Genomic DNA, 12436 nt, shown 5'->3' with positions numbered 1-12436 from the left:
CATGATGCTTCTCCCCAGCCCCAGTCCCTCTGCAGCTGCTCTGTGTGCTGACAGACCCCAGGAACCAAGGGATACCCTTTGGAGCTACACCCAGAACTCCAAGGTAAACTGGGGATTTGGACACCTAGCCTCTGCTAAGATCTAGCCAAAGCAGCCCCTTGGGGTACACCACAGGGTCCGTAATGCCACAGTGACTGCCTGTGAGGGCCACCAGCTCAGCAGATGCTCACTCTCTTCATCAAAGGGCACAGGTCGGCAATAGACCACCAGTTCTGAAAGCTCCAGAGCAATCTTCTTTCTCCTCTCCATCATCTTCCCTTCAGAGAGCTGCCAAGAGAGGGTGAGAGAGGTGTCAGGCCAGGTAGGAGCAGCAGTGATGGATGACCCAACTCACAAGCTGACCCTCACTGCTTGGTGTGGCTCCTGCCCACACTGTGGGGACCACCAGCAGATCTGCCAGGTCTGCATGGGGGACATCACACACGTAGGGCTGGGTAGGTCCTACATCCTGCCCAGAGCAGGACTGGCACTGGTACCAGCAGAGGGCATCTGTAGCCTTGCACCCTCCACTGATGGAGACCTCTCACTTACTGAGCACTCACCCAGTTGTCCAATTTTTCCAAATATCCAGCCTGAACCTCTCAAGCTGTATGGCCACCACCCTTTGCCACGTTGTCCAAGATTTCTCTGGCTTTACCATCTCTGCAACAGCTCTGCCAGCCATCACAGGCTGTCACCTCACCACCCCCAACCTGCTCCTGGGCTCCTGGAAAACCCAGCACTTGGCAGGAGCTGCCTCCTCCCCTGCCACGGGCTCCCCAGGCTCACCCTGGCATCAGCTGTCTGAGCTGCCTCCCGGATCTTCTTCACCCAGTCCAGCAGGTCCTCGTGCGTGTCGGCCGCCACGTCCAGGGACAGGCGTGACACCGAGGACATGCTGATGGAGAAGACGAAGAGGCGATTGTTCTTCCCCTCGGGGCGGATGGCTGCGTGGGACAGGGAGCAGGGGACAAGGTCACTGCAGGTGCTGAGCCAAGCCCTTCACAGGCAGGAAGGGAGAAGACAGGCAAAGGGACTCATGGCTACCCTGGCACTCCACAGCTACAGGGAACTCCCATTTCTGGGCGCTGGAGGCAACAGACGGAGCCCAGGCAGCAGTAAGTGAGGCTGAGAAGCCTCAGGGGGCTTTGCAATGCTCCCTCCCTGGCACTCACCGATCTGGCAGGAGGGCACGTCCAGGACCCCTCCGAGCAGGTCTCCCAGGGGGCTGTTCTCATCCAGCTGCTGCTGGGAAGGAAGCACAGCAGGATGGTGCTGGGAACAGTGGGCAGAGCAGCCAGGCTCGGGGGGCACAAACCCTCCTTGCTGTGCTCATGGCCATACTCACCTCCCGCTCCGGCTCCAGGCTTGTGGGACTGGTAATTTCCTCTACATAGTTGGAAGGGAACCACAGCTGCTTTTTGCCACCATAATCTCCTCTCCACCTGGAAGGGAGGGAAGGGACAATGTCAGCACCCAGCACAGGACACCAGAGTGTTCCGAGTGGGGGTGAGTGGAACAGCTCTTCCATCATCTGCTTTCAGGGTTTGTGAGGCTTTGGAACTGTGCCCTCATGGGTAATTCCCAGACAGACCCACCCCTAGAGTGGACACACCTTTGTGTGGATGGTGACGGCATAGTTTGACCATATCCCCTAGGGAAAAGGGAGGCTCAGGACCAACTCACCAGCCTCCTTCCTGTTTCTCCACATTCTGGATGATGGCATTTTTGGTGAAGGTGAGCTCGTCTTCCCTCTGTGCCTTGTAGTCAAACAAGGCTTTGACTGCACACTGCAATGAGGAGGGGTCCCATGAGGCTGGCAGGGAATGCCCACAGGATGAGAGATCACCTCCCACCACAGATGTGCTTGTTGGGGGGCTGTGAGGCTCATCATGTGCAGGCAGGCAGCATCCAGCCCTGCTGCCAGACCCCAGTGACACCTTGCAGAGCAAATCAAGGCCCCCATTTATGCCAAAGCAGAGCTCACAAGTGTGGTTTGGCTCCACACAGGCACTCCCCTCTGTCCCAAGAGCCACTGAGGGGCTTTAGTTTGGAGAGCTCAGAACAAGAGGCAGCCCAGCCTGGGAACCTGGAGGTTCAACCTCCACTGTCTCTCTCTTCATGGTCTAGAAATGGGTGTGCAAACTAATACAGCTCTTAGAAAATGAAAAGATCCTTGCTAAACCCTCCAGCCCTGCAGTTTGTTTTGTGCCAAATAGCGAGAGTGTACCTTGAAGGTGGGCATGGGGTTGGCTTCCACATAGAACCCAGGGTGGCGTCCCTCGTACAGGGCTCCATAGTCTGGCTCCTGGGGAAGCAAAGGGACATTGGTTACAGCAATGACTGCAGGAGAAAAGGTTCCCTACCTTGGGCTAGGTGGGAGAATGCCCCAGGAAGGCACAAGACCAAAGATGATGCTGCAGACAGTCAACAGCAGCCCAAGCCTGCCTCAGAGAGGCAGCACCAAACTCCACTCCAGTGTCAGGAAGCCCCAAGAGGTCTGGGCTGCAAAGCACAGAGATGGCTCACACACCACCACGGCAAGGCACCAGCTCAAAAACGACCATCATTCTTGGGCTCCTGTACTCACCGCTGTCCCAATCTTCTCCAGGGTCTCCTCGTTGATGGGGTAGCGCAGCTTCATCTTGCGGTACAGCGGGTGCTTCTCGTAGTAGCTGATCAAGTCCACCAGGCTCTCGAATTCAGAGTTGCCCAGCAGCACGGTCTGGCCCTCCTGCTGCACCCGGCAGTGCTTGATCTTCCCTTCTGCCCTGGAGGGAGGAAACACCGGGAGAAGCCACTTAGCACCTGGCAAGAGAAGGTCTCCGCCAAAATAAAGACACCAAGGAAAAGGTGTCCCTGGTGGGGTGGCTGAGCACAGCCGGGAGGAAGAGCAGGCTCTCAAGGACGTATTCAAGGGCCATCCCACAGCAACAGGAGTTCTGGGAGAGCTCGAGGCTGGCTGATGGCACCTGTCCTGCTCTCTCACACACTGCAGCAGCCTGGCTCCACGTCCAGCACCCACCCCCCCTGTCCCAGGACCACACCTGAAGGAGATGGCGTAGGAGCTGGGCTCACTCCTCTTGCGCACCAGGAAGGCTCCGTCGCGGGGCACCCGCATCAGCATGTGCTCGGCCTGGGCCCGCGTGAGGTTGGCGTGGTACCACCTGGCAGGACAGACATTGTTGTGCACAGCTCACACACACCCAGCCCATCCCACACCCCTGCCACAGCACCTGGCTTCCCCTCCAGCCCCTACAAGGCTCCTTGAATCCTCCAGAGGAAGACAGGCACTGCAATGGGGCAGGCAGAATCAGAGCCTTTGGTGAGGTGTGGCAGGGCATCCCAACCAAACCCAGCAGCTCTGTGCTCTGCACTGAGCCTCCATGGCATTCAGCTCCATGAACAACGAAGCTGGCCAGCATGGCTGCTGTGACAGAGCTCCATGGGGAGAAAGTGGGGACCAGAAAGCTCCAGCAAGGGAGGAATGGCTGAGGAGAGACCTGGGAGAGCTTCCCACAGTGTCCTGGCTGCCTGGGGACACACAAGTGCACTCACTCTTTGCTCTCGTGGGCATTGGTCTGCGGCACTGGCTCCGTCAGCCTCATCTCAAACTCGTTGCACCTCAGTGGCACCTCCTGGTAGTGGGTGATGAGGTCGTAGAGGCTGTCGAACACCAGGTTGTCCGTCAGGAAGAACTTGGGGCTGCCGGCGTCCTGCCGCGAGTGGATCCGGCAGTGCTGCACCTTCCCATTGCGCCTGGGGAACAGGGAGGGGTGGAGGGGGTAAGCCAGGCTCGCCAGGGAGATTTTGCACCTGCCTCAAGGCACAGCTCCAGCCTGACCTGGCATTCCTGCCCCACAGGAGAGTGACTGCTGGCATGGTTGGCATGATGCTGGGGCACAGAGACAGGGCAGAGACTGCTCGCAGGGCAGCAGGAATGGGACCCCACCACTGAGGAAAACATCAAGAGGAAACAACCCCCGGAGCGACACAGGGCAGTGGGCTGGCACTGGGCCCTCACCAGAAGGAGAGGGTGTAGTCTCCCACGAAGGTCTCGCTCTCTCTGACGAGGAAGGAGCCGTCGGGGGCCCCTGTCTCGATGCAGTATTCCGTCAGCAGCCGCTCCGCGATGTGCCGCCCGTCGCGGCCCGCTCCCAGCTTCCCGTGGAACCACTTCTCCGTGGAGTGAAGCTCCGTGCTGTTGCTCACCTGGCAGGGGGGAAAAGCCATCGCCTTGGGTTACTGAGGGCAGGCTCACGATGATGGAATCTGCTTTGCTGGGACCAGGGAGCTCCTGAAGCAGCTCCCATCCTTCCCACCACAGGATCTCCCCCTGAAGTCAGCTGGCAAGGGCAATGTTCAGCCCCTTGGGCAGTAAAGTCCTTTCCTCAGGGAACAACTCACAGTCCCACAGGAGAGCCCTCACCTCCTTTTGCTCTTCCTCATCCTCGTTTCCTTGGTCACTGGTGGTCTCCCCAGAATAATAGATCTTGCTGCTGGTCAGCACAAAGTAATGTGGGTTCCACTCCTGCAAGGAAATTAATTCTGGCAAAGAGACCCCTGGGGAATCACCAAACTGCCCACCACCCACCCATGGGATCATCTCCTCCTGACCAGTACAAGCAGGGAGGGACAAGCAGGTTTGTGAAGGAAAGCCACCAACACTGATTCCAGTGAGTCACAGGAGCTTCTAAGACATCCCCCAGATCTGAGGCATGGATTTATCAGTAGCAAAAAACCCAGCATGTGATAAATCACACTGCAAACACTCCAACATTTAATAAAAGGAGATGACCAAATGAAGAGCAAATCAATGCAAAACAAAACAAAACAAAAAAAAAAAACCCAGTCTGTATGGACTCAGCACAGGGGCAATCTGATGTCAAGATATCAGAGATGGTTATGTGGATTTACCATTGAATTTTACTGTTTTTTAAAAAAACCCTGTTCCATTTGCATGTGGCTTTGCCGGACAGACCCTCAGCAGAGTAAAGCTGCTGAAGGTGGGCTGTGAGTAAAGGCACACAGTGATGAACATCAGTGCTTTACAAAGATAAACCCTTGCTCAGGTTTCTCAGGTATGCAGGCACTTGGCAGGAGGCAGGGCTGGAAGCACAGCCATCTCCAGCAATTCCTGCAGCACAAATCACAGACTGCAGTGCCTTGGCCCAGAGCTCCCTCTAGCTCAGCCTTCTGCCTCTAGCAAAGGCCCACAGGAGATTCCTAGGGAAAAGCACTGGGAGAGCCAGCATAAAATGCCCCCAGCCTTCAGGGACACCTGAGAGACCAGACAGACCAAAAGCCTCCTCAATCATTTGTACCACAGCCCTTCCTTCCAGCACACACAGGACCTGACAGAGCCACCACATCACTGACAGAGCCCTCAGAGCAGGAACAGGGGCACCATGGCTGACATACATGATTGATGGGGTCTTCCAGGTAGAGGATCCCATTCTTGATGGAGTTGCTGATGTCATTCTCTGAGTACATCACTGACGTGGGCAGCTCCTCGTAAGCGCTGCCCTCTGCCAGCTTCTTGTGCTGTGGGATGAGAGAGGGGGTCAGGCACCCAAAAAGCAGCATAGATTTCCTGGTGAACAGCCCTAAAAGCCCAGGTCTGCTGCAGTGAAGTCCTCCAGATTAGAATAAACAAGACCCATGCCACAGGGATCATCACATGGCACTCAAGTCCCACCCCTTCTTCCCAAAGGTGGTTCCTGAAGCAGAAATACCAATGCCCCCCCATGCCCTCAAAGAAAAGCAGCACCCAGCTGCTGAGCTCTTTTCCCAGCAGATTCTCTGAAGTGAGAGAGCGTTTTTGTATCCAGTTGTTCTTAGCATCAGGTCTCCACTTCCATCCCTACACTGCCAACAATCCAAGGGCAGCTGCCTTCAGTCCCATACCCTCACCCCCTTCTCTCACTTAGGAGCCTTGCTGGGCAAGGGAATTCACCTTGATGAGAATCTTCCTCTTGAGCTGGTTTGGAGATGGAAGGCCATCAGCAGAAATATCGACTGGCTTGGTCAAGAGCATGTCTCCAAAAACCTTCTTGAAATTCTGAGCCATGTTCCTCTGCTGAGCAATGCTGCAGTGGTCCTCAATGGACAGAATGACAGGGAAGCTGAGAAAAGGAGCAGAGCCATCAAACCCAGCATGGGATCTGGATGGAACCAAGGACTTCTGACCTCTGTCTAAAAGCCTGGCCTCTATGCCCTCCAGGAGCAGGTCACATCAACAGCTATCTGTGCTGCCTGTAGCCACCCTTCAGGAGTACACAGGGTGGAAAAGGACTGGCAAACTACTGGGGTTTACCTAAAGCCCTCCTCCCACAACATTTTTCTGAGGACAATCTCCCTTTGGCTGGCAGACATGACACACTTTCTTCCCACCACATCCAGGCCTTGTGCTGCACCTCTGGATAAAGTGAGCTTCACTTTGCTACAGCCTTGGCTCCACCCTCTCTCTGCTCTGCTGGCTGAAGTCCTGCTGTACTCACTCAGAGGTGACAAAGGCGTGCTCCTTGATAGTGACCAAGACATCAGAGAACTTGATCTTGGTGGTTAAGGTGTGTCCGTGGTAGATGACCGGCATCCCATCGGGGCCGTCCCAGCAATCCACTGGAAGAGACCACAGGGGAAACTTAGCCCAAAGGCTGGAATAGAGACAGGACATGGACATGAGGTGCACTGAGCCAGGTGCTACTGGGAAATGTCCTGGAAGGCAATAAAGGAGTGAGGTAATCAGTGAAACCCCAGATCCTTCTGTGGGACCAAAACCTTGGGCACAGATCACTCGGTCCCGCAAAGCGAACGACCTCAGCTCCTTCTGCACATCATAGTGTTAACGTTGCTACTGGCCACAGCAACCTTCAGCTCTGCCTTCCTTGCAAAGCCTCCCCTGAGCACCACAAGTGCTGTGATGACAGACAGAGGGGCCACTCCTGGTACTCACGTTCGATGCAGCGGCAGCCCATGCGCAGGCAGCGGGCGTAGGCCTCCAGCGAGGACTCGCTCGAGAACTGATCCCCCGTCAGGTACCTTCCAGGTGAGACAACACATCAGCACAGGGACAAGCCCACCGTGGGCACAGCTGTCTGCTGGGATGCTGTGGACCTGCCTCTGCCCCACGGGAATGGCAGGAGTGGTGCTTCTCCACACCTGCCACTTTCCCCGGGCGAGGGGTTCAGCTCTGCCCCGCTGCAAGGGGCTGCCAGCACTCCTCTGAAGTCCTGAGATAAACCTCAGACAGCAACATCAGCACTGGTGCCACAAAGAGCCCCCTGCAGCCTGAGAGCAGAGTTAGACCAGGATCTCACTGCCTGCCCTCAGGGCTGCTCAGCTGGCTTAGGCTCTCAGTCCTTTAGATTTGGGTTAACATGAACACAGAGCACAGACAGAGCCTGTCTGCACAGAAAGCAGTTCCTGCAAAATTATTCTAGCAGCAGAGAGAGGAAAATGGCCAATTTCAGCCTGACAGGGTTTATCACATCTGTCCTGAGAGGCTCTGGAGAACGACACTGCTAATGGTGAGAAATTACCAGAGCAACAGCTCAGGATGTGAAAGCACCTGAAGGCCTCTGCAAATGTGTGCTGCTGACAATGTCTGAGCAAAACATTTATGGCTAAATAACAGAAGGGAGGAGTGGGGCACCAAGAGGAAGGTCTCTGATGTACTGGCCTTGGTTTGGAAAAGTCTACTTGACACATCACTGGAATCAGGCAAAATCAGGATACTCCCACCCTAGCATGAGAAAAGGATGCAGAGAGCAGCTGGTTGGAGTTCTCCCCTTCTCCTTACGTGTTATGTGAGGAGGAGATCCAGTAATGGGAGAGAGGGTTGTTCATGTTCTCCAGACACACCATGTCCAGTTGTGAGTTCCAGATGCTGTTCTCTTTGGAAAACAGGAAGGTGAGAAACTGCTCAGGAAGAAACAGAAACAAGTTAATGATGCAGAGGAGCCAGCTGCTGTGGTTTAACTTAACACACATCTCCCATTCTGTGCCAGCAGACATCCAGCTCAGACTGACCAGGGCTGCCCACAGCACACCAGCTACCTGAGTGACCACAGCTTGGGCACTGCCACCTACCCACTGAGCTCTGCCAGACATCTCTGTGCCAGACCCTTTGACCCAGCTAGAGACAGATTAATGGCTCTGCATTTTATTTTGCAGCTCACATGGTAGGCAATAGCTTACTAAGGCCATGTGGGTCAAGGACTTTGGCTTAGTCCAGAGTGCCAGTGACATGGTCATCTCTAGCCGTTTTTATTCTTTATTCAGCTCTTCTTGCTTTGAAGAGATCCTTACATACCCCAAGGCAGCCTTAAACCAAAGGCAGCCCCTCTCCTCCTCCAGATGAACTGCCTGGTGAGTACTCCCAGCTGCACATACTCAGCACTAAAGGACAGCCCAGAGGCCATTCCCTTTGCCAACCACATCCATCTCCCAGGAGCTGTGATCCTTCCAGCACCCCCACCCTGCAGCAAAGGCACAGACAGCAGAGCTGTCCCACCACAGCACACATCACACCAGGGATGTCATCCCTTGCATCACCCCACAACCACACACGCCACCTTCAAGGTGTCTTACTTCATCCAGGGAGAAATAAGGCTCGTCAATCTCCCTCAAAGGGTCTCTCAGGAAGTTGAACATGAATTCCTGTACCTGAAGGGTATCTGCAGCCCAGAGCTCCTGCAAAGCCCAGGGGAGACATAAAAGAAGCCATTTCAGAATGTATTACTGCAAACCACATGCAGCTCATCCAGTTTGAAGCTTTAACCATTAAGGAGGTGGTTTTTGATGCAAGGCCATCTCTGCCAGGAACTCAGCTGTCAGCACAAATGCTGCATAGCACACAAGGAGGAAATGTGCCCTTCTTCTGAGTGGGCTTCGTTTTCTCAATGCCATGCATTTTTCTCTCTGATAGCTCCTTTGAACAACATCTGCCATCCCTCCTCCTTCAGCAGCAGAAGCCAACCCAGCTTCCTTTGGCTCTCTCACCCTGAGTTTCTTTCATTAGTCACCAAAACACTGCATCTCCCCACTGGTTAACTCCCTGCTGGCTGCAGACCGCAGGCAGGGAGGTGGCAGTGGGGACAGGGCAGATCAGGAGCCACAAGCCATGGCAGTGCTTCTGCCAGCCAGCCCTGCCCTCCTGGAGGAGACCAGCAATGAGACAGGAACCTGGCAAGAGCCAGGGGGTCTGTGCTGCTCACAAATGCACTGCTGGTGCCTGCATGTGTGTCTGCACATGCATGCCGTGCTTGCTGAGTGACCCAAGATTGCTTTTAAATTGAAGAATCAGCAGCTGAATCCACCAGCTGCTCCTCAGGAACTGCTGAGACCTCCTGGACAACAGGATGGACACGACTTCTTGGCTGCAGCAAACCTTTGGTAACCAGCTGAGGTCACGGGGACTGGGTCAGCCTCCACTGATCAGTTCCTGCCTCCTGGGACCCCCACTCCTCACAGAACTCCTGGTTCCTTTTCTGGCCATGGTGCCCAGTTCAGGTTTGCCCTCCCCAGCACCTCCCCTACAACTGCTCCTGCTCCAGAAGGATGAGCTGTGCCAGGCAGAGCAGTCCTCAGCCCAACCATCCCAGCCCCACAGCAAGGCTGCCCTCGGAGCACTGGACCCCTAACATCACCAGTGCCTACCCCACTGTCCCTCCCACTGCCTGTGCTGAGCTCACCCTCTGGTACTCCAGCAAAAACTTCTGCAGCTCCAGCAGCGACACCCTGAAGTGCTCAGACCTTTCTACACCCCTGACAAGCAGAGAGAGAGAGAATTTTCAGTCACCAGTGCAGCACATCACTGAGATGCCATCTGCCACCTCCCTGGCAGTGCAGCCAGATGTGCCCTGAGCATGCAGCACTGCAGGAGCAGAGTGGGATCAGCAGAGAGCTGAGCAGAGCAAACACATGTCCACACCTCAGAACCAGGGACTACTCCAGGGTTCACACTGACAAGGGCGTGATAACATTAAATTCTGGTGAAGGGAAGCAAAAACCATTAGAGGGATGGATTAGTGAAAAAAAAAAAAAAATAGAGGGTGTGGTTTGAACCTGAGTGTAAAGAACTAAATAGGTGCAGGGCAGTTAAGGGGTGACTGCAGACAGCACAGACCTACAGGTATGCAGAGAACATGGGCTCATGGAGACAAGACACAGGGACTGAAGAAGGGAACTGTTTGTAGCTGATAATCTCGAAAGACTGGTGCATGACTGCTGTAAGTCACAATGGACAGCCAAGGGCCATGCTGGGCACTAACACCACAAAATCCAAAGTGGACTGGGCAGAGCTGGCAGGGGGATGAGCCAGATGGTCTGCTCAGGGTCCTGACATCTCTTTTCTATGGTTATAGGAAAAAAAAAAGGAAGGAAACCATTGGGAATTACCTGGACAAGTCAGTAAGTCTTTCACTCTTTAGCTCCTGTGTCTAAATTCAAGCTCTTTCTATCACAGCCAAGGTGAGCAGAGGGCAGGGAAGGGCACAGCTGGCAATGGCACCAGAGGCACTGCCTGGGTGGGGAAGGCTCTGCAGCCAGCACAAGCATAATCCCTGGGAGATGGCTCGAGGTCTGATCACATCAACCAACTGACCTGAGCTGGATCTCACTGGGATGTCTGGGGTGGAGAGAGCCCTCCCTGCCCCAGGCTAAAGTGCCTACAGCAATGATGCTTTTTCAGAGCACAGAACCACAGGCAGCACAGGAGCAGGAAGAGTGCAACATCCCTCATCCCAACATGCTGCTGCAGGCCCCAAAGCATGTTATGGAGCAAAAGAGAACAGTCCCTTCTACAGATAACACAGAGAATTATCCACCTTTCCAAGAACGGGACATCCATCTGCAAAAGAAGAAGCACAAGCATTAGGTTTGCACTCAGTAACTTCTTTACTCCCAAGAGAAGAGCTCACCCTGAGGGCAGCAGGGTTAAAAAGTCAATTAATTGGGAATGCCCAGTAACAAATATGGTTTCTCCCTTCCCTCTCCTCCCCTGGAGAATTCAGCTCTTACGGTTTTCTGGGCGCTGAACATCAGGCTGCGGTAGAGCTGTGCAAACTGCCCGTACGTGATGTCCCCGTTCCTCTGCTCCACATCCTGAAAAACAAATAAACCCAGAGGTTTTACAGAGGCCACAGGTAACTCTGCATGGCTTAAGGAATGTCTCTTCCCACCAGTATTCCAGGGGAAAGAAGGGGGAGAAAAAAGGCCAAAACCTGTTCAGACTTTGCTTCCTGCACAATGGCTTCAAGTTGTGCCAGGGGAGGATTAGATTGGAGATTTTGAAAAATTCATGGAAACAGTGGTCAGGCATTGGAACAGGTGACCCAGGCAGTGGTGGAGTCACCATCCCTGCAGGTGCTCAAAAAACATGTTCCACTTGGGATATGGTTTGGTAGACATGGCAGTGCTGGGTAATGGTTGGACTCAATGATTTTAGAGGGTTTTTCCCATCTTAACAAATCTGCCACAGTCTCTGCCAGGGCCAGCGGGACCCTGCAGTGCCCAGGGCACAGGCACATCTAAAATGAGTTTCACAATTCCCCAAGCTCACCCTCATGAAGGCAACCCACACATTGATAAATGCCACCACTTACTGAATACTTAAAAAAGGATAATTTGATTTTTTTGTTTGCCCAGAATATCTGAAGCATCTGGAAACTGCAAGAGCCAAAGTGTGTGCTTCCTTTGGATACACCACTCTTTGGCCTTGGAGTTCTGTGCTGGTAGGAAGGAGATGACCCTTCATCCCCGGGTCAGTGGTGATGCTGGCAGAGCATCACTCGCTGGCAGTGGGTGCCAGAGCCAGGGTACAGGAGCTGGCAGCTGGTCTGCAATCTACCCCACCAGCACCAGCCCATGACTGGAGCCAGGAGCAATGAGGGGAGTGTGGGAGGCAGGGTGGGGTAAGGAGAGAGTGCTGGCCACAAATGGGCCAGGGTGCGGCACCCAGTGGGAGCTGGCACCTCTTCAGTCACCACCGTGGGTGGGGGCCCTCCCAGGAAAGGCTGGGAGGCTCTGCAGTATGCAAACACTCCCTGGGAGTTTAACCAGCAGCAGGTTTTGCTCAGAGGCAGGCAATGGGCTGCTGAGGGTCCCTGGTGCTGAGGGGGAGGGCAGAGGGGTCCACGCTCACCGTGAGTCTCTCCCGCAGGAACCTCATGTTGGGGACCCGGTAGTTGACCTGGGACAGCATGTTCTTCAGATCCTTGGCAGAGATCCTGGGAAAGAGGGGAGACATGTTGAGGAGGTCTGGGATGGAGGGGGTCTCTCCCTGGGGCTGGAACATGCACAGAGAGGCCGTGCCCAAAGGGAAATCAGCTGTGACACGAGGATGGACGCGTGACCCCAGAGCGATGCTGAGGCTGGGAACAGCGGGCAAGATGTG

The 12436-nt window shown here is 54.6% G+C and overlaps 1 protein-coding gene across 8 annotated transcripts in view; it reads right to left on the bottom strand.

Annotated features, from left to right (window-relative positions):
- PLCG1 (phospholipase C gamma 1) overlaps positions 1 to 12436 on the bottom strand; it is a 41024-nt gene that overhangs the window by 5889 nt on the left and 22699 nt on the right. For 4 of the 8 annotated variants that reach the window (XM_085557990.1, XM_085557992.1, XM_085557994.1 and 1 more), the window contains exons 5-25: positions 12185 to 12269; positions 11062 to 11145; positions 10869 to 10891; positions 9735 to 9807; positions 8632 to 8733; positions 7841 to 7959; positions 6995 to 7080; positions 6540 to 6660; positions 5996 to 6164; positions 5461 to 5583; positions 4469 to 4570; positions 4064 to 4251; positions 3598 to 3798; positions 3087 to 3206; positions 2630 to 2810; positions 2270 to 2347; positions 1726 to 1829; positions 1388 to 1484; positions 1215 to 1287; positions 829 to 986; positions 231 to 327 (exon numbers count right to left, since the gene is read on the bottom strand). In XM_085557990.1, coding sequence (XP_085414116.1) covers positions 231 to 327; positions 829 to 986; positions 1215 to 1287; positions 1388 to 1484; positions 1726 to 1829; positions 2270 to 2347; positions 2630 to 2810; positions 3087 to 3206; positions 3598 to 3798; positions 4064 to 4251; positions 4469 to 4570; positions 5461 to 5583; positions 5996 to 6164; positions 6540 to 6660; positions 6995 to 7080; positions 7841 to 7959; positions 8632 to 8733; positions 9735 to 9807; positions 10869 to 10891; positions 11062 to 11145; positions 12185 to 12269 — 2384 coding nt within the window. The remainder of the gene's footprint in view (positions 1 to 230; positions 328 to 828; positions 987 to 1214; positions 1288 to 1387; positions 1485 to 1725; positions 1830 to 2269; positions 2348 to 2629; positions 2811 to 3086; positions 3207 to 3597; positions 3799 to 4063; positions 4252 to 4468; positions 4571 to 5460; positions 5584 to 5995; positions 6165 to 6539; positions 6661 to 6994; positions 7081 to 7840; positions 7960 to 8631; positions 8734 to 9734; positions 9808 to 10868; positions 10892 to 11061; positions 11146 to 12184; positions 12270 to 12436) is intronic. The other 4 variants (XM_085557991.1, XM_085557993.1, XM_021527851.3 and 1 more) reach the window with 1 other exon arrangement.

This window comes from Lonchura striata, chromosome 20, assembly GCF_050655825.1.
Source record: "Lonchura striata isolate lonStrDom1 chromosome 20, ASM5065582v1, whole genome shotgun sequence".
NCBI classification, from domain to species: Eukaryota; Metazoa; Chordata; class Aves; order Passeriformes; family Estrildidae; genus Lonchura; species Lonchura striata.
Note: the sequence above shows the minus strand (reverse complement) of the source record. Positions and strands in the feature narration are given on the sequence as shown.